The sequence below is a fragment of the Sitophilus oryzae genome, unplaced genomic scaffold (genome assembly GCF_002938485.1).
Source record: "Sitophilus oryzae breed Bouriz unplaced genomic scaffold, Soryzae_2.0 scaffold_637_pilon_pilon, whole genome shotgun sequence".
In the NCBI taxonomy this organism is placed as follows: domain Eukaryota; kingdom Metazoa; phylum Arthropoda; class Insecta; order Coleoptera; family Curculionidae; genus Sitophilus; species Sitophilus oryzae.
In genome coordinates this window covers 3,802,425-3,824,164 of record NW_022147237.1, presented here as the reverse complement: position 1 = coordinate 3,824,164, position 21,740 = coordinate 3,802,425, and the positions used below count along the sequence as shown (strand labels likewise).

The following is a 21,740-nucleotide window of genomic DNA, read 5'->3' as shown; positions in this document are numbered from 1 at the left end:
AATTAAATATAGGTAGATATCTGTCAATTATATTGAAATATTGCACAATTTTGTATCATTCACCAGTCTTGGAAAACAAGTCACTCAAAACGGCTTTGTCTCCTTTAGCCTCCGAGAAAAAAACAATATTAGTAATATCCTTGTATATATATACACAAGGCTAATATCAACTAAAATAGATAAGTTCCTGATAATATCTGTAAATAAAAGCTGTCATATTAATTTCAATGAACTCATAATTAAATCTTGCTTAATTGTAACACTCAATTTGACCAAAACGGACGATTTAAACATTGTTTTAATAGTTTGTTATTGTAGTTTTTTGTGCCGAGTATGATTTGGTTGATAGGAGCGGCTATAGTAGCTGCTTTGACATGGTACCTTTTCGTAAAACCCCTACATTATTGGTCAGACAGAGGTGTGAAACAGACTAAACCATGGATATTCCTTGGAGATTCATGGACGACCTTGTTCAGAAGAATGAGCTTTAGTGAATTTTTAGAATGGATTTACAATATGTATCCCAATGAAAGGTACCACCATAATTTTTCTTTTTTCCTTAATTTACTTGCTGAATCTTCTGTACGTCTGCATTCTTTTCACACGAATGTTCTTGATTTTCTCAAATTAACTCTAAGCTAGTTATCCATAAAGAATGATTTTGGTCATACGCCAAATTGTAATAACTTTTATATTAGTGTAAATAAGAGTGTAAATTAATGTCGACAATTCTACACACAGATGCAAAAAAACGCATCGAAAAAAAAACCTTTCGTTAAATTTAAAGTCTTGTATTTTTTTTATTTTTGGACCTATTTTCATGAATTTGTGCAGGCATGTGTTGACGTGTTGACAGGGGCGGATGGGGAAGTGGAAACCGGCCAGGGAAAAACAGACAACCGTCCCATAGAGGTGGGAATTCTAGTTCCTTCATTGCATATATTAAAAACATATAGGTAAGTTTTATAGCAGATAAAAAAATTAAAAAACTCAAATCAGAGTTTAAAAACTATATCACAAATTAATTGGAGGAAATAATACGAAAAATTTACGAAAAAATGTATTTTTCCTCACTTCAAGCTTTTTGTTTTTGTCTAAAAATTCAGAATATCTACTTCGTTTTATAAGATATTTGTTAATTTTAGGGACATAAAGTGAAACATTCCCATAAAATATTTAAAAAACAAAGTAAAAATCAAAAACAGTATCCACGACAATTTTCTGTGGTAATTACGCCGCGCCGGCTGTGGCAATAGACAAGGCCGAATCCATCGTCGTCGCCTTGTATTATATCGCGAATCTGCCGACTGAATAGATTCCCGTGAACTAGTCTTTTAATAGTTCCTCTATGTCCGGATCCGATAACATACGGCTGGCACTCCCCACGCCTGCCTAGCATCAATCACGCTGGCTGATCCATACGTAAACTAGTCTTTTATTTAGTTCCTCTTGTTCCTTTAGGTCCGGATCCGATAACATACGGCATACGGCTGGCACTCCCCACTCCTGCCTAGCATCGATCGCGCTGGCCCGATCCGTTCGTACGTAAACTAGTCTTTTATTTAGTTTAGTTCCTCTAAGAAGTGTCTAGCCCTAGCAGTCAACTATTACGCTTGACCAATCAGGTTGGTTAGCGTGGTTATTTGAAGGGTGTTAATACATTTGTGTTTGTCAAAAACTCTAACGTGATTGGTCGGGCTTAATAGTTGCCTGCTAGGGCTAGACACAAGTGTTCCTCTAGGTCCGGATCCGATAACGTACGGCTGGCTCTCCCCACTCCTGCCTACCATCGGGCTACGCGCGCTAACCGATCTGTCGCCGTCGCATATTATTCTATATCGGTCACAGTCTCGATCCCGGAACAGATTCTGAGGTACTGGTTCTTTGAGAAACCAGGAACTAGTTCCTTTCATTCCGGGGTCGGAATAGTTCATTGGAACTAGTTCGTTCACGAACTACACACCTCTAATCTCGATAAAAGAAACATATTTTCTCGTTTTTCAAATAAGTCCAAAATAACGGAGTTATTTTACTTTGAAAATTTCCAAAAAAAAATAATTTTTTGCTAAAATTTTGGGAACCACTGTATCTTTTCTGGATTTTCTTTCTTGTAACTTTAATCTACTACCTATGTTGACATATTATCAAGAAATAATTTTTTTTAAACAAAAACTAAAAAAAATTCCAAAAAAATTTTCAAAAAATTCCGAATTTTCAAAAAAAAATTATTTAGAAAAAACCTCATAGGCGTGTTTCTGGGGTTGAACTATACTACCAGTTAAGTTAAAATACTTGCACTTATTTCTGGGACACCCTGTATATGGTTACATAGTAGCGCAGCGCCGCGCCGCACAGTGGGCCAGGGATAGCCTTAGCGATTGAAATGGACCCAGAACTTATTTCGTCGAATTTTTTTCTTTCTTATCGCAGACTGATTAAGTATACCATGAAGCATCAGAAAACAATCAAATGAACTCGCTCCGTTGTCATGGTGCGAGTATCAACAATAATTTTGTTAAGTTTGTTGACGCGTCATTTTGTGTTGTTCAATTTATAGAATTTTGCCTGTTAAAACTGGAGCTGTTTTTCAAAGAAATTGTTTTTTTACCAAAGTAAACATGCAAGAAACCAGGGAAGGGAAGTTTTCATATTAATTTTATGCTGATAAGGTTACTCTGAAACACAACTATCCTAAAGAAATCCTACATTTTAAGTAACACCAAAAAAAATTGCCAAATAAAGGGTTTTTTAATTTTATTAAGCAATATGTTAAAATTTTAGCATCCTTTAGGGCCACTGTTACTACCGTGTATTTAAGAAACATCTTATAATGTTTTCTGCAAAACAAAATCTTGCTCCCAGCTGCTCCATTTTAAAAAAATAATTTTTAAATAATTCAAACCGAGTAACCGAAGTCAAAACGAAAAGCAAAGAATTTAAAAAGAGTTTAGAAATCTTTAGGCATAATTGTAGATGTAGTGAGGAAGCTCAAGAAGCTCGAAATAAGGAGTACAGACGATACAGGGAATATCATTCAAGAAAAATGAGCAGAATCGAGACTAATACAGATGTATTTCATAATTTATTAATTTCTTCTAATCCACTAATTACAAGTTTAAGAAAACTTAAGTTATCCAAAAAGAAAAAGCTTGTTCCCGAAACTCTAAATTTACTAAAATCATTTGATCCAAATCCATCATCTTTCAACGACAATAATGACAGTAGCAGTGATTCTGAATAGCTGGATCTATTTATTAAAAATAAGTTAACTTTGTGGTTGGCCTTTTCGGTTAGCCGTGAAATTTATTGTTTTTTTCTTAAATACCATATGTTTACGTATAAGAACATTGCTCATGTTATTTAATGTTTTGTTCAATTTCAAACAAAATAACCTATTGTATGATCTTTTTAACTTTATGTATGTAATTCATAATTTTTTTCGAAAAATTAATAAGTACCGTGGCCGGCCGTAGCTTTTCGTTTAGGCAATGTTATTGATAAAGATGTACGCCACTGATTTTTCTCTTCATTCTTAATTTTTTTAGACGAGGAAAATTAAAATACAAATTTTTTGCCTCTTTAATTTTTTTAGCACCTTGCCTCATCTTCAAGAAAAAAAACTCTCTGTTACATATTCTCTGATTATATACAAATCCATTTAATTAGTTATCATTGACACTCTGTATACCAAAACAGAAGAGAAATTCTAAAAAATGTTATCCTACATCTTCATTTTAAAATTAAGTGAGGATTCGCGCCTTTCATTTTGTTAATAAAGTTATACCCTGCATAGGGAATTTAGGGAGCACCCTGTATAGCAACAATTATAGTTTATTAAAGTCCGATGTTCGTAAAAATTGTATTTATTCATTTTTTAATACATATTTAGATAAAAGTTGTTGACATACAAAAAGAAATTTAATTAGTCAAACTCCTAGTTACTTCCTGGCCCACTGTGCGCCGCCTCGCGCTTATAACCTTGAAAAATTAAAGCGTGTTATCAAATCGTCTAGTTCACAGTGAAAGCAGACAGGCACCGTCAACCAGCGTTCATCGGCGTTCTCGCTTTTACCGGAACGAAAATTTATTTATTTCTGCTTTTGCATGCGCCGACGGCGCACATGGGGTATTAAGAACTAAAAGTTGGCCAAAATTATGTTTTATGATTTTTTTGCTTTTTTGCTAGTAATATTAATTATTAATTAGAGGAGAGGTTGCTAATATGGAACCCCATTTTGTTTTCCTACCAATATTTTTTCCTCTACTCTGAAACCCTTTCCACCGATCAAATAGGGCCATTCTGTGCAAAACCAAGCAATTGGATGAGGATGCTAGAACAAGAAAGTAATTTGTATATTATAGACGATATTTGAGCGAGGATGGGTGTTAATAGGGTAAAGACTATTTCCTTTAAGAATCTATTTAAATCAATGTTTTTTTTGGCAGTGGCAAATATTGGCAAGATTTTTGTGCATATTCCAATGCTGGAGACTTTAAGCATTGAACGGATACTAATTTCCATGCGGAATATTGCCGAATAGTCTTACACCTTATAAAAATGCCACTGATTTTTTAAATATAAAACATTATAAAAAAATAGAATAGAAGGAAACGTTTCAAAATAAAAATATGGCATAAAACAGAACAGAGCCAACAAACAAAGCTGGCTCTGTATCCATCATGACAGTTATTATGAACAATTTGCAAAAAAAGCACTACAAACAATTCCACTATTTTTATAATCTTAGAAATATTCAGAATACACTCAAGATAATTCATACTTTTAACTGAAATATATTATTTATTTGATAGTCAACTTACGACTTAAAAAAGCTAATAACTAATAAACGTGCTTACATTTAGTATTTATAGATTTGTATTCAGTTAAGATAAAAAATGAAAATAAAAAAATATCATTTTTGGCCAGGTTTATAGACCAAATACATCTATGAGCGGCCCCGGCGAGGTGGGCGCGGCGTTTGAATATGGTTTAGTTAGGTTAGGTTAGTTAATCAAGTAAATTTCCTCTTAATTATCTACTTCCAAACCCTTCTCGCATCTCCGAAATAGTCATATACAATACACGTGATGCATATACGCAAAGTTACGCATCTGTGTATTGTTATATGGCTTTTTAGGAGATGCGAGATGCGAGCTATATTTGAAGATGCGAGTGATCAAGAATAGGTGCCCAGAGACGGCGCTGGCTGCCGGAAAGCAGAAACCTGCCTCCACTATGTTCGTACCCTTAGGGAAGTAGCTAATTAAGGAAGTAGCTAATTAAGAGGAAATTTACCTGATTAACTAACCTAACCTAACCTAACCATATTGAAACGCCGCGCCCGCCGCACATAGGGGTATTTGGTCTATAAACCTGGCCAAAAGTGATATTTTTTTTATTTTCATTTTTTATCTTAACTGAATACAAATCTATAAATACTAAATGTAAGCACGTTTATTAGCTTTTTTAAATCGTAAGTTCACTATCAAATAAATAATATATTTCAGTTAAAAGTATGAATTATCTTGAGTGTATTCTGAATATTTCTAAGATTATAAAAATAGTGGAATTGTTTGTAGTGCTTTTTTTGCAAATTGTTCATAATAACTGTCATGATGGATACAGAGCCAGCTTTGTTTGTTGGCTCTGTTCTGTTTTATGCCATATTTTTATTTTGAAACGTTTCCTTCTATTCTATTTTTTTATAATGTTTTATATTTAAAAAATCAGTGGCATTTTTATAAGGTGTAAGACTATTCGGCAATATTCCGCATGGAAATTAGTATCCGTTCAATGCTTAAAGTCTCCAGCATTGGAATATGCACAAAAATCTTGCCAATATTTGCCACTTCCAAAAAAAACATTGATTTAAATAGATTCTTAAAGGAAATAGTCTTTACCCTATTAACACCCATCCTCGCTCAAATATCGTTTATAATATACAAATTACTTTCTTGTTCTAGCATCCTCATCCAATTGCTTGGTTTTGCACAGAATGGCCCTATTTGATCGGTGGAAAGGGTTTCAGAGTAGAGGAAAAAATATTGGTAGGAAAAACAAAATGGGGTTCCATATTAGCAACCTCTCCTCTAATTAATAATCAATATTACTAGCAAAAAAGCAAAAAAATCATAAAACATAATTTTGGCCAACTTTTAGTTCTTAATACCCCCTGTGCGCCGTCGGCGCGTGCAAAAGCAGAAATAAATAATTTTTCGTTCCGGTAAAAGCGAGAACGCCGATGAACGCTGGTTGACGGTGCCTGCGTGCTTTCACTGTAAACTAGCCGATTTGATAACACGCTTTAATTTTTCAAGGTTATAAGCGCGAGGCGGCGCGGCGCGGCGCTACTATTTACCCATATACAGGGTGTCCCAGAAATAAGTGCAAGTATTTTAACTTAACTGGTAGAATAGTTCAACCCCAGAAACACGCCTATGAGGTTTTTTCTAAATAATTTTTTTTTTGAAAATTCCGAATTTTTTGAAATTTTTTTTGGAATTTATTTTAGTTTTTATTTAAAAAAAAATATTTTTTGATAATATGGCAACATAGGTAGTAGATTAAAGTTACAAGAAAGAAAATCCAGAAAAGATCCAGTGGTTCTCAAAATTTTAGCAAAAAATCATTTTTTTTTTGGAAATCTTCAAAGTAAAATAACTCTGTTATTTTGGACTTATTTGAAAAACGATAAAGAGAAAATATGTTTCTTTTATTGAGATTAGAGGTGTGTAGTTCGTGAACGAACTAGTTCCAATGAACTATTCCGACCCCGGAATGAAAGGAACTAGTTCCTGGTTTCTCAAAGAACTAGTTCCTCAGGACCTGTTCCGGGATCGAGACTGGACCGATATAGAATAATATGCGACGGCGACAGATCGGCTAGCGCGCGTAGCCCGATGGTAGGCAGGAGTGGGGAGAGCCAGCCGTATGTTATCGGATCCGGACATAGAGGAACTATTAAAAGACTAGTTCACGGGAATCTATTAAGTCGGCAGATCCTCGATATAATACAAGGCGACTGTCTATTGCCACAGCCGGCGCGGCGTAATTACCACAGGAAATTGTGGTGGATATTGTTTTTGATTTTTACTTTGTTTTTTAAATATTTTATTGGAATGTTTCACTTTAGGTCCCTAAAACTAAATAATATCTTATAAAACGAAGTAGATATTCTGAATTTTTAGACAAAAACAAAAAGCTTGAAGTGAGGAAAAATACATTTTTTCGTAAATTTTTCGTATTATCTCCTCCAATTGATTTGTGATATAGTTTTTAAACTCTGATTTGAGTTTCTTTATTTTTTTTATCTGCTATAAAACTTACCTATATGTTTTTAACATATGCAATTACACACAGTCTTCTTATATTTCGTACATTATAAAAATTATAATGATCTGTATAATTTTGAATAGTAAACTGGGGGGTGAATAGTTCTGACTGAAAACGAATCCATTAGCAAGCAACGGGGATGTCAATGTTAGTCGGGAACTATTGTGAACTAAGGACCTAGTTCAAGGAACTATTCCTCATGAGGAATTAGAACTAAGGAACTAGTTCCTCCCAAGGAACTAGAATTCCAACCTCTAATCGAGATCTACCACCCCTTAAAATACTTGCACTTATTTCTGGGATACCCTGTTTATAACAATACACGTGATGCGTATACGCAAAGTTGCGAACGATGTCAAGAATAGGTACCCAGATTGACGGCGACTACCGGTAAGCGGCAAACCTGCTTGCACTGTGTTCGCATACTAAGGCTGGCACTCCCCACTCCTGCCTAGCATCGATCGCGCTGGCCCGATACGTTCGTACGTAAACTAGTTTTATTTAGTTTAGTTCACAGGTTTAGTTCCTCTAGATCCGGATCCGATAAGGTACGTCTGGCACACCCCACTCCTGTCTACCCTCGGGCTACGCGCGCTAGCCGATCCGTCGCCGTCGCATATTATTCTATATCGGACACAGTCTCGATCCCGGAATAGGTCCTGAGGAACTAGTCCTTTGAGAAACCAGGAACTAGTTCCTTTCATTCCGGGGTCGGAATAGTTCATTGGAACTAGTTCGTTCACGAACTACACACCTCTACCGTCCCATATAAGAAGAAACATATTTTATTTATCTATACAAGGCGTTCCAGAAATAAGAGCAAGTATTTTAACTGGTAGTATAGTGGAACCCCAGAAACACCACTATAAGGCTTTTTTTTCGCAAAAAAAACTTTTGAATATTCGGAATTTTTTGAAAAATGTTTTGGAAATTTTTTTAGTTTCTATTAGTAAAAAACATTATTTCTTGATAATATGGCAACATAGTAGATTAAATTTACAAGAAATAAAATCCAGAAAAGATACAGTGGTTCTCAAAATTTGAGCATAAAAATATTTTTTTTGGAAATTTTCAAAAATAACTGCGTTGTTTTGTACTTTGAAAAGACTGATTTTGTTTGAAAAACGATGAAGAGCAAATATCATTCTTTTATCGAGATCTACCACTCCTTAAAATACTTGCACTTATTTCTGGGACAACCTGTATATAAGTAAGGGTATTTTTCGCTCGTGCGAAAAAGCTTTTTCGCCTCCGGTTTAGAAAAATTAAATTGTCTTGATTTGGTTTGGTTTGGGTCTGACATCTGAATTTTTACTACAAAATGGCTCAGCTTTACAGGGTTCTTATTTCCATTATCGATACCGGTAATTTGATCTTGAATAGGCTACGATTTTGAGAAAGTTTCTGATTCATTCAGTTCAGCTGATCCTCTGTCAAATACATTACCTTTAGCTTTTCGGGTATATACTTTTTTACACATTGTATAGAAAGAAATTCTCTCTTTTCTGCTACAGCAGCAGCCTCCTCGTCTACACCTGTTTTTAACTGAATGAACCGCGGTCGCCATTAAAACTGGAGCATTTTTAGATTATTATACATATAGTTCTTATCACGAAACTTTTCCTCTATACTTTTGTACATTTGGCATCTTATGTGATAATGCCATGACTCAAACGAAAAAAACCTAGGCAATACCTAGGCGGTGGATGTAGATGTATTATGATGTAATGTTATGTTACAGTCCATAATAAGAATATTTGGATCTTCGAGACATATTAATATTTTATTATCTAATCTAGTTTAAACTTTATTTAACTCTTTTCTGCCGTCTCTGGTCGCAGTAATTTTTAGCAAATTCAGTTTAGCAACATTTTAAAGAACAATTTAGACTTGGTTTTTAGTTCTCAGACTTGGCTTTTAGTCCGTCCCCAACTCGAGCCAAGCATAGATATGTTTTCTCCGTCAACCGCAGAGTTCGTGTCAAATTCGTCTACCTTCTTACAAAGGGGAGTTCGAAAAATATTGCACCGATGCCCCCAGTTGTCAATCTACGCTACCGTATTCTTAGTATACATTTAGATCGAGACTATTTCAATTTACCTAATGCTATTCATTCTTTTTTTTGCTGCCAGTCAGTCATATTTATTAGTTATAAATAAAAGAATATTGCGTAAAACTATACAGAGTGAGTGTTAAATAAGTGCAAATATTTTCAGGGGTAGTATATTTCGACCCCAGAAACACGTCTATGAGGTTTTTTTGCAAAAAAAGATGAAATCGAGCATTTTCTTTTAATTTTTTCTGCATATTTTAGAAAACTAAATAAATAAATAAATACTTTTATTGTCAAAAAAATTTTACAACTTGTAGACAATTAGAACTTTTTAGAACTTTCCGTTCACTGCAAATTTTCCCACGGTATAGTTTCTTACCGTTTTAATATCGAAAAATTGAGGTGGTTCAATTTAAAAAAAAATATTTTTTTTTAAATTGAACGTAGTAAAAAACGCACATTTAAAAAATTTATCTCCGCCACTGGTAACTTACCTTTATTAAAAAGATCGTTTTTATAGGAACTTGTATCCTAATAAATTTTTTGGTCTCGAGATTTATCTCAAAAATGCTTTCATTTGAAGTTAAACACAGAATAGTGGGTTATTAAAACAATCCTCCTAAATTAAAAAATTCGCACCTGCGCCACTGAAATTCTAAAAACTTTGGTTCTTTACCTATGTGGTAGGAAATTTTCTTCTCTTTAATTTTTTACTCGTCACTTTTTTTCCTAAAATTCGTCGTTTTAGAGTTATTGAAGAAAAAGTAAAAAAAGGCCATTTTTACCCCTTGTAGGGGTGATTTGGGGTGACGGGCTCAACGGTTCATCGCTGGGGTTTCAGGATGTTTAAAGATCTACAAAATGAAGCTCCATGCAAAATTGCAGCTTGTCTCTAATTTGTTGAAGGTCACCCATGTAAAACGATTTATCGGCACTGAGCTACAGGGGTGGATGGGCCAAATGGGAAATCGGGAGAAACTAATTTAACAACAAACAACTAACATTAAATTTAAAAAAAATATATTTTTTTTTAAATTTCCAAACTTTAATAACTCGATTGGACTTATTTGAAACTCGATAAAGAAAATATATTATGTTTATTTTATTGAGATCTACCAGCCCTGAAAATATTTGCACTTATAGACTCACCTTGTATAATAAAAATTTTCAAACCGAACAAACAACAGATGTTTATTAAAATTAAGTGTCCCAGAGAAAGACATTTTACAGTGGGTTATTTTACAAATTGGTGTTTATGTTTAAAAGCAACTGACGATTATACTCATGAAAATTGATTAGTTAGTTATGGAGTCACTAAGGTTCTTACGTCACTTTAATTAGATGATTAACCATTTAATTTTTGCTAATCCAATCTTTTTTTGAGCTCTGATCGGGACCGGCCGGCCCACCGGGAATTTTCCCGTTTTCCCATTTGGCCCATCCACCCCTGTAGCTCAGTGCCGATATATCGTTTTACATGGGTGACCTTCAACAAATTAGAGACAAGCTGCAATTTTGCATGGAGCTTCATTTTGTAGATCTTTAAACATCCTGAAACCCCAGCGATGAACCGTTGAGCCCGTCACCCCAAACCACCCCTACAAGGGGTAAAAATGGTTTTTTTTTACTTTTTCTTCAATAACTCTAAAACGACGAATTTTAGGAAAAAAAGTGACGAGTAAAAAATTTAAGAGAAGAAAATTTCCTACCACATAGGTTAAGAACCAAAATTTTTAGAATTTCAGTGGCGCAGGTGCGAATTTTTTAATTTAGGAGGATTGTTTTAATAACCCACTATTCTGTGCTTAACTTCAAATGAAAGCATTTTTGAGATAAATCTCGAGACCAAAAAATTTATTAGGATACAAGTTCCTATAAAAACGATCTTTTTAATAAAGGTAAGTTACCAGTGGCGGAGATAAATTTTTTAAATGTGCGTTTTTTACTTTTTAAAAACATTGAATTAGAAAAATTGCAGTTTTACCAATAATTTCCCATGAAATAGGTATATTGAAAAATTTAAACGTTTAATAACAAAATAAGAAAAACCTTAGCTGAAAAATAGGATAACTTATATTAAGGATAGTCCTCATTCACTTCCACATTTGTTGTGTTCATACATGTAATGCCATTGCATTGACCACATGCCATAGTGCCATGCTTTTTTACAGCCTCCCGAAGAGCAATTGCAATTTTTTTTTTCTAAAACCCATGTAGGAGCAATGGGCTGGTCTGAATGTATTGGAATCATCTCTCGATTTTTCAGATTCCAACCCCAATCTTGCGGTTGGAATTATTTACGGTACCGTTATTTAACCAAGCCTGTACCCTGCGATATTTTCAGATCTGTTTTCTCAATAATTATATAACATATCACTATGGTAAAAATGTCACTGTTGTTTTTGATGGCTATGAAGAGATAGAGACCAAAATTGTAGAGCAGAATTGCAGATCTGCAGGTAAAAAAATGGTACCAATTATTGTACCTTTCTCGAATTTATCTGCAGCGAAGTTACCAAAAGCAGATTTTTTGCCAATCAACACCAACAAATATATTGGAAAGTATTGTTGGAAAATGGAATCAATGTTAAATTCGCTGATGGTGATGCTGATACTCTTATGTAATTACAGCGGTCGCAATAAGTGACAATTTACCAGAAGGGACCGTAGCAGTAGTTAGCGAAGATACGAACATTATAGTGTTACGGATTCATTATTGCCACAAGTGACTGTTTATGATTCGTCCGGGAAAGGTGTCAGAACCAAATAAAATAATCGACATATCGGCCTTACAACAAAAATTGGGGGATCTGAAGAATGTGATTCTTACTTACTTCTTCTTGTCCACGCTATATCTGGTTGTGACACACCTGCACTATGGCATGTGGTCAATTCAATGGTATCACATGTATGAACCCAACAAATCTGGAAGTGAATGAGAACTATCCTTAAGATAAGTTATCCTATTTTTGAGCTAAAGTTTTTTGTTATTTTGTTATTAAACGTGTAAATTTTTCAATATACCTATTTCATGGGAAATTATTGGTAAAACTACAATTTTTCTTATTCAATGTTTTTAAAATGTAAAAAACGCACATTTAAAAAAATTATCTCCGCCACTGGTAACTTACCTTTATTAAAAAGATCGTTTTTATAGGAACTTGTATCCTAATAAATTTTTTGGTCTCGAGATTTATCTCAAAAATGCTTTCATTTGAAGTTAAACACAGAATGGTGGGTTGGAAAACACAGAATGGTGGGTGGGTTGAGAAACAATCCTCCTAAATTAAAAAATTCGCACCTGCGACACTGAAATTCTAAAAATTTTGGTTCTTTACCTATGTGGTAGGAAATTTTCTTCTCTTTAATTTTTTACTCGTCACTTTTTTTCCTAAAATTCGTAGTTTTAGAGTTATTGAATAAAAAGTAAGAAAAGGGCCATTTTAACCCCTTGTAGGGGTGGTTTTGGGGTGACGGTTCATCGCTGGGGTTTTAGGATGTTTAAATATCTACAAAATGAAGCTCCATGCAAAATTTCAGCTTGTTTCTAATTTGTTGAACCTCGGTACCTGTATAGGCTCTGGGCTACTGCGTGTTGATATGAGCCAAAAAAACTGCTCAAGAGTCTTGGTTCTGACTATGGTTCTGACCGAAAAATAGTGTTTTAAGAAAATTTACTCACGAAATTATTGCACATAGTGTTTTAAAGTTAGGTAAAAACAACCCTTTAATTACCCCTGTATAAAAAGCCAAATACAAAAGTTTATACAAAAACTAAGTTTACTACTTAAAGTTGATATAATTATATACAGTTTGCCAAAAAAATCATGAAAATAGGTGTAAAAATAAAGAAAATATAACACTTTAAATTTGAAGAACATTTTTTCCGTTGTGTTTTTTTGCATCTGAATGTACAACATACAATAAAAATATACACCCTAAAATAGGAGGATTCTTTTAAAGATATGTAGGATTCTATCAATTTTCCACACCGACATTAATGTTGCGGGATCCTGAATTGATCAAGCAGATCACTGTGAAAGATTTCGATCATTTTACCGATCACAGGAGCTTTGTTGATCCCGATGCAGATCCGTTGTGGGGTAAAAACTTGTTTTCCTTGAAAGGTCATGTGCTTCAAACCATAATTGTCCTTTTTTAAATAGGTCAAAGATGGAGGGAAATGAGAGCTACCCTTAGCGGTTCTTTCACAAGTTCTAAAATGAAGACTATGTTTGCCTTGATGGACGAAGCTGCTGACAATTTTGTTCAGTACTTTTTGGATAAAAAGGAGGATCTCATCGAGTTAGAAATGAAAGACACCTATACGAGGTAATAGAGCTTATTCAGTATTGTTCCTTATTCGAAAAATATTCTGCATTTTATTGTATCTTGTCCAGATCTTGGCCGATTTTATATCTTAGAATGTGTTTTTTTGTCCGAGTAAAGAAGTATACACTTGTGCAGAAATGTCTATAATAAAGAACTAATATGTAGTTTTTATTTATACTTGGTATTTTAAATCAAGATTTTATTGTCTAGATACACAAATGACGTGATTGCCACGACAGCTTTTGGTATCAAAGTCGATTCTCTAGCTGAACCGAGCAACACATTTTACTTGATGGGTAAAAAAATTACAAACTTCACTGGCATCATCACCACCCTGAAATTTTTGGGTTTCTTTGTTTTCCCGACAATCTTCAAGGTACGAATCTATACTAATATATAAAATCCTTAAGTGACTGACATACTGATTAATCACGATCCTGCTCAAACCACTCAACGCAAGAAGCTCAATTTTGGCATACAGGTTGATTCTAGGGTGTAGAGGTTCGATAAGAAGGGATTTTTCGAAATTCCAGTTCCAAGAGGGTGAAACCACCCTTTAAATATTACAATATTTTTTATTTAAAAACAGTCAAGTTTCCGAAAAAACGCTTAAACACGTATATTTTATTTTGTTTTTTTACATATTTCAAGATTTTTTAAAAATGTATACAGGGTGTTTCGAAAAATCTGGTCATTGATTAATCACGATCCTGCTTAAAGCGCTTGACGTAAAAAGCTGATTTTTGGAAAACAGATTGACTTTAGGGTGTAGAGGTTCGATAAGAAGGGATTTTTCGAAACTCGAATTCTAAGGGGGTGAAACAATTCCTCAAATATTAAAATATTTTTTATTTAAAAAACCGTGAGTTTTTCGGAAAAAACTGTTAAACACGTATATTTCATTTTGTTGTTTTGCATATTTTAAGATTTTTTATAAATTTATACAGGGTGTTTCATAAAATATGACCATTGAGTAATCACGATTCTGCTTAACCTGCTTGACGTTTAAAGCTGATTTTTGGCAAACGGATTGACTGTGGGGTGTAGAGGTTCGATTAGGAGGGGTTTCTCGAATCTCAAATTCCAAGAGGGTGAAAACGCCCCTCAAACATTACAAAATTTGTTATTTAAAAAACGGTGAGTCTTTCGGAAAAACGCTTGGACAAGCATAATTTATTTGTTTTTTTTACATATTTTCAAATTTTTTAAAAAAGCATACAGGGTGTTCCAAAAAGTTGGGTAATTTCTTAACCACGGTTCTGCTTAAACTGCTTGACGTAAAAAGCTTATTTTTGGCAAACGGATTTTTCGAAAGTCAAATTCCAACGAGATGAAACTACCCCTCAATTATTACCAAGTTAGATAATAATATCGCCATATTGTTTTTTCTCATGCTGACATAAATGTGAGAAAATTTTATCCAGTTTGTATGTTAATGGAAATTCTTGCTTTGCTTTATCACCACCATTACAAATGATTAATTCGACGCGAACGAAGTCGCTGGTACATGTTAGTTTCTTATGAAATTAAACATTAAGAATATAAATAAATTATTATTCATTATAGTATCTTATCGCCTTAACACGAATCTGAAGTGCATAAAACATAAAACATTTCTCTTCCATTAGCTTTTATTAACAATGACAATAATAATTGCTATCAGTATTAGAAAAAAAATCAGAACAAAATTTGTTTTCTATTAACTGCGAAATAAACAATTATTGTTTTTTGATTTGAGCATACTCATACCCTGTGATCTAGAGGGTGTGATCGAAGACTATAAGCAGTAGTTTTAGCAATTATTTTACACTTGATAACAGTCAGTGATCATTCTGACCGAAACGTGGTGTTAATCAAAACAAATAAAGACAATGGAAGTTCGAAATCCTTTTCGTTTCAATACTGGATCATTATCATTATGTGTATACCACACATTCAAAGAGACTATGGCAACACTCAAATGCTTTATAATAAAATCCAAAGTTATCTTTTAAATCACATTTAATTGTTTATAATTATTATCAAATTATTTTAAAAGTGAAAATATATTCAAAATTATAGAGCATGATTGGTTACATTCACCCATTTGCATTGATGTTTTTATTTTCTACTAAATTAAGACGCAGTTTTGCAACAATGTTGTAACTATATTTTTAAATATTCATGTAGCGTACAAATAACAGAACGCAGTTTTAATTGACATGCATATAATAATAGATAAATCAGTACTGTTAAAAATATTTTTATAACTAATATCCTTCTAATATCCAACGTCCATATTTAGAAATTGAAAATAGCCTTGCTGGACAAAGATGCTTCTATGTTCTTCAAAACCATCATTAATGAAACAATCAAAACTAGAGAGGACAATCACATTGTTAGACCTGATATGATCAATATGCTCTTGGAAGCTAGGAAAGGCATCAAGCATGAAGAAAATGGGGCTGTTGAAACTGGATTTGCCACAGTACAAGAATCCTCCGATATGGGTAAAGACAAATTTATCCAATTTGCAGGCCTTTTAACTAAGTAAGTCGTACTTTCAGGCAAATTTAAACAGTTAAAGACCTTAACAAACGACGATATTACATCGCAAGCCTTGAGTTTCTTTTTTGCCGGTTTTGACACCATTTCGACAGCTATGTGCTTCGGATCTTACGAGCTGGCCGTTAATAAAGACGTCCAAGACAGACTGAGAGAGGAAATCAGGACGACCTACAAAGAAAACGATGGAAAAATTACCTACGATGTACTCTTGAAAATGAAATACTTGGATATGGTGGTGTCGGGTAAGTTCGAACGATACAAAACAAGGAAATTTTTACCTTTTAATCAACTAACTATGCTTGGCTTTTGCTTCTTAGAAGTTTTTTGAGTTTTAGAATCTGTCGCTTATCTTGTTTTCCGTTATTTATTAGACCGGGTGCGTCTTAAAAGTGGCTCACAAAATCATACATTAGTGTTTTTAACATATAGCCATGGTATTCTAGATTTAAATTTAAAATACGATTTTTTATTAATCGAAAATGTCAGAAGTTGAGATATGATATGGCATACTATTCAGAATTTCACTTTCTATCGAATAAAGTAAAAAAAAACGAGGGTGCCATTTAAAAAACAAAATTTATAGTCATTTCCGGTGAAACAGGAAGTGACCAAAATCAAATGAATACGTCAATCAATCCTAATTTATGTCATATACTTACATACCAAGTCTCGTTTTTTTATCTGAAAAAATAAAAAAGTTATAGGGGTGAGCCACTTTTGAGACGCACCCGGTATACATCAATAAACTCAAAATACACTATTCATAAAGCATATGTCTAAAAAGCAACATAACTGATTAATCTGTTTAACAGAAATTAATCATATTAATCCTCCGATAAAATTAAAAACAGATAATAAAGTATTTACACACATTATATTATGAGCATTATATTACAACATTTATATTTACTCTTGTTCATTTTTTATTACATTGGCATTGAGTTCCACCCTGAACCTGAAAAGTTTGATCCAGAACGATTTTCCGACAAAAACAAGGATTCGATTAAGCTTTATACTAATATTTCTTTCGGATCAGGACCAAGGATCTGTATTGCATCCAGATTTGGCTTATTGGAATGTAAAGTGTTGCTGTTGAATATATTATTAAATTTTGAGCTGGTTCCTACTGATAAAACGTCTATTCCATTGAAATAAGCGAGAAAATCACTGAATCATACTGCAGAAGGAGGTTTTTGGTTTGGATTGAAACGTGCCCTGAATTAAACATAGTGTACCTACTTGGTACCTACAGATATCTAAATATTTTATTTTAGTAAACTAATTTATAGTAGATAAAAAATGTAACAGCGCATTTTGTTAAATCTTCCAAGAAATATAAAGCATGTTAGAAACAAACTACGATTTTACCAAAGATATCCAAGGATTCATAAAACTTTACTGCGGAAAGAGAATTTTGCTTTGCTCTGAAAAATATTGATGAATAAAAAAGCAGAATGTGTTAAAATTATTTTTATGTTTAAAAAGGATAATAATGTAAATGTTGATATACGAAACTAATGCACACAATAAACGTTCATTTAGATTTGGATAAGAGAAATACTAATATCAGAATATTTATTACAGAAATTCTAAGAAAATGGCCTGTAGGAGAATCGTTGGATCGCATATGTACCAAACCATATATTTTACATATAGGAAATTCCGAACAGCCAAGAATAGAATTACCAAAAGACTCTCAAATTTGGATTCCAGTCCATGGTATTCATAGGGATCCCGACAATTATCCCGATCCAGAATAATTTAACCCAGAAACATTTTCTGATGAAAATAAGAATGATATCAAACCCTACCTAGAAATTGTATAGGGTCCAGATTCGCTCTGTTACAAACCAAAGTTTTACTCTACAAAATACTGTCTAAATTCCAGATCATCCCTACGAAAAAAACAAAAATTCCTCTCAAACTGTCGAAAGATTTTGCTGTGAAAGCCGAAGGAGGCTTTTGGTTTGGTCTGAAACGAATCTAAGCATTTCGTTTTATACTAGTGTGGGTTTTATGGTTTTATATAATATTCTGATTGCTAACAGCTCCTTCGAATGCTTCTTTCAAATAAAAAAACTATACTTCTGGTCGGTTTATTTCAGAAATGTTAAGAAATTGGCCTCCTGTAATCGCTATAAGGACCACATATGCACCAAACATTACACCCTGCGAACAGCTACTAAAGAAGAGAAATATATCGAATTCAAAATGAACGACATGATCTGGATTCCGACTCACGCTATTCACAGGTGTCCAGAAAACTATCCCAATCCCGAAAAGTTCGATCCAGAACGTTTCTCGGATGAAAACAAGGGCAACATTAAGCCATACACTTATCTTCCATTCGGTGTGGGTTCCAGAAATTGTATCGGATCCAAGTTCGCTCTAATGGAGGTCAAAGTACAAAGTTCAAGATACTGCTTAATTTCGAATTGATTCCCACGGCAAAAACTATAATTCCCTTGAAGGTTGCCAAGAGAGGATTAAATCACACTGCTGAAGGAGGGTTTTGGCTTGGGCTGAAACGAATCCAATCATAATTTTAAAGAGGAGGCCGGGTGGACAACTGAAAAGGTACAAGGACATTTTCCACGAAAGTTAAAGGGAATTAACATGCAGAATCAGTGGAAAAAAGCAGCTCACAATAGAACTCAATGAAGAAGGGTTGTAAATTCAGTTAACAGCGGCAACCAAAAAGTAAAGAGGCAACAAAGCAATGAGATTTTTGAATGTCCGGAGTGCGGTAGGCAGATAACATCACGTATCGGGCTTTTCAGTCACAGAAAAGCTCAGGAAAGAAAACGCCTTGCGTGACCATCTTCTTTATGTGTGTCGAATACTCGTCAGCGAGTAACGGCTGTATGTATGTATTATTTCGTTTGTTTTTCCAAATAATTTTTGAACAATAGTCGATATCTGGATAAAAAATGGTGTTTGGGTATTTTTTGATATGAGAAATTTGAGTTCGATGTCAATATGACTCCTACTTGTTGAGGTCCACTTATATATTTTTAACTGATTTGAATTGTAATAACTTTTCCTCCGTACCTGTCTACTGAGAGAAAAATATACATTTCCGTCATTATTTTCTTTTTTTATTTGCAAAAAATCCAAATAGAAATGAAACTTTCACGCACTGTATATCCGAAACCAAGCATTTTGGGACATAAACTTGTACGAACTTTTTTATTTATTTTTATATGCTGGAAAATATACTGCCGAAGTTTTCCGAATGCGGTTTGGACAACCCTGTATATTTTAGTTTGTTATAATAATAAAGTATTAAAATAATAATATATGAAAATAAAACTATTGAAACGTAAATTATAAAACGGCCATTATATAGATTTATAAAACAAATAATAACTAACAGCATTTTAGCATAATAATCAAAAAATAGTAATCAAAACTAACAGTGTTTTAGCATGCTAAATAAAAAGTTAGACTCTATGTTGGTACTGCTAGCATTGCAAAACTTGCATTTAAAGCTGTAACAACCAGTATATAAATTTCTCATTTTTTTGTAAAACAATTAATCTGTATGTAACACTAAAACAATAATAACACTTATTTATTAAAGTTTAATAAAATTGCTTGTTTATGTTTGTTACGAATATGTTGGGATTGTCGCTAAATAATAAATAAGCCTTAACTAGAAAAGCAGGAAAAAGTATAGAATTTTTTTTATTGTAGAAATATTAAGAAAATGGCCACCCTTTAGTCGCGTGGATAGAGTTTGCACTAAACCATACATTATTTCTCCTCAAACGTCTCAAGAAAAACCGATTCACTTGAAAAATAAAAAAATAATGATAATTATTCCGACGATAGCTATCCACAGGGACCCTAATTTCTATCCAGATCCAGAGAAATTCGACCCAGAACGATTTTCCGATCACAAAAATATCAACCCTTACTACTACATGCCCTTTGGATTGGGACCGAGGAATTGCATAGGTTCCAGGTTTGCCCTGATCGAGATGAAAACTCTGCTGTTCAAAATACTGCTGAATTTCGAGATCGAACCGGCTAAACGGATGATTCTTCCGTTGAAACTCGTTAAGGGTGCAGTTGGTCCCTCGACTTACGTCGAAGGAGATTTCTGGTTCACCTTTAAAAGGATTTCTTAGAAAGGCTCTGCGATATACAGTATGTCCCTGATTATCTTTACAAGAGAAAAAACATTTTTACAGTAGTGACATTTAAAAAAAATACATTTTCTTCTTACAGTGCCATACTCTATACAGAGCGTCGGCTACCTCTTGCATGTACTTGTGATGTGTGTCATCAGTGTCTCACAAGTACAGGGATCTACAGTTTATCGCCAAATCCGAACGGCGCTATACAGGGTGTTTCAAAAAACATGTGCCATCACTCAAAATTTAAGCGAAAAACATTTTTTTTGGTAGGTATTTTTCAAAGTAAAATAATTAACTTAGTTATTTTGGACTTATTTGAAAAACGGTAAAGAGAAAATGTGTTTCTTTTATCGAGCTCTAAAAATCAACCCTGAAAATATTTACCTACCCTTATTTAAGACTCAACCTGTATAATTAGTTCAATGCTACGAAAAGGGTGATAATACTTATAGGAAAATGTTATACTTGAACAACAGCAAAAAACATGACGTTAATCAAAATTAATAATAAACATTTATCAAAGAATGAAATCGAAGTGATATTACCACAAAAAGTTTTTTTAGCGTTTGCTTTTTAGCACTTAGTTAATTCAACATTATTTTCATGTTTTTTTTATTTCCTTTAAAATTGTATGGAAAGTTGGAAAAGTATAAATGGGATTAACCATTTTAGAACAAGCAAAAATGTTTATGAAGAATGCATTTTTCTCAAAATGTCAATAATAAAAGTGTCTCCTCTTGTAAAGACAATCCGGGGACATACTGTATATATCCGTTTGATCACTGTATATTTTGTACCTACTTATCAATAAAATGTTTATTATTTCAAACTTTGCTATTTTTTTAAATTATTTTTATTATACAGGGTGTTTTCAGGGCTGGCGGAAAAGCCGGGCGACCCGTGCGGCCGTCCGGGACTTTCCAAACCAATTAAAAAATATGTAGGTGGCGCCCTCTAAGAATAGGAGTCAAATTGACATCAAAATCAAATTTCTCGTTTCAAAAAACTCCCAAACACCAATTTTCATCCCAAAATTGACGTTACTTCAGAAATTAATTGGAAAAAACCGAAATAAAAATGAAACTTCTACATCTTGTATCTCCGAAACCAAAGTCCGAAACTAACAGCGCTTTGAGATGGAGCGCGAGTGGAGCGTCCGCGACTTCAAGCAAGTACAATGAGATAAACAATTTCACAGTCGCTCCGTCTGGATGACGGCCATATACATAAACATGGCATAAACACATTAATATAAAAACAAGCGGACGGTCCGTCGCGGACGTTCCGCTCCATCTGAAAGCGCTCCAAACATTTTAGGACATTTATTCAAAAT

The 21,740-nt window shown here is 33.7% G+C and overlaps 2 protein-coding genes across 4 annotated transcripts; both read left to right on the top strand.

Moving 5' to 3' along the window:
• The first annotated feature begins 243 nt into the window (after positions 1–243).
• LOC115887743 (cytochrome P450 9e2-like) lies at positions 244–21,240 on the top strand. Of its 3 annotated transcripts, none has more exons than XM_030907218.1 (7): positions 244–533; positions 13,350–13,489; positions 13,553–13,718; positions 13,929–14,094; positions 16,003–16,207; positions 16,265–16,507; positions 19,962–21,240. In XM_030907218.1, the coding sequence occupies exons 1-7, from the start codon at positions 334–336 to the stop codon at positions 20,396–20,398; spliced, it is 1,557 nt and encodes a 518-aa protein (XP_030763078.1). In that variant the 5' UTR covers positions 244–333; the 3' UTR covers positions 20,399–21,240. The 3 variants fall into 3 exon arrangements, with proteins under 3 accessions (XP_030763078.1, XP_030763077.1, XP_030763079.1); XM_030907217.1 differs by having other exon boundaries at positions 334–533; positions 13,350–13,513; positions 19,962–20,398; XM_030907219.1 differs by lacking the exon at positions 19,962–21,240 and adding an exon at positions 17,850–18,055 and having other exon boundaries at positions 334–533; positions 13,350–13,513.
• LOC115887744 (cytochrome P450 9e2-like) lies at positions 18,230–18,909 on the top strand. The gene is given in 3 exon segments (XM_030907220.1): positions 18,230–18,405; positions 18,408–18,672; positions 18,675–18,909. Coding segments are annotated over 3 exon segments (432 nt in total). The 5' UTR covers positions 18,230–18,372; the 3' UTR covers positions 18,809–18,909.
• Positions 21,241–21,740: the final 500 nt, after the last annotated feature.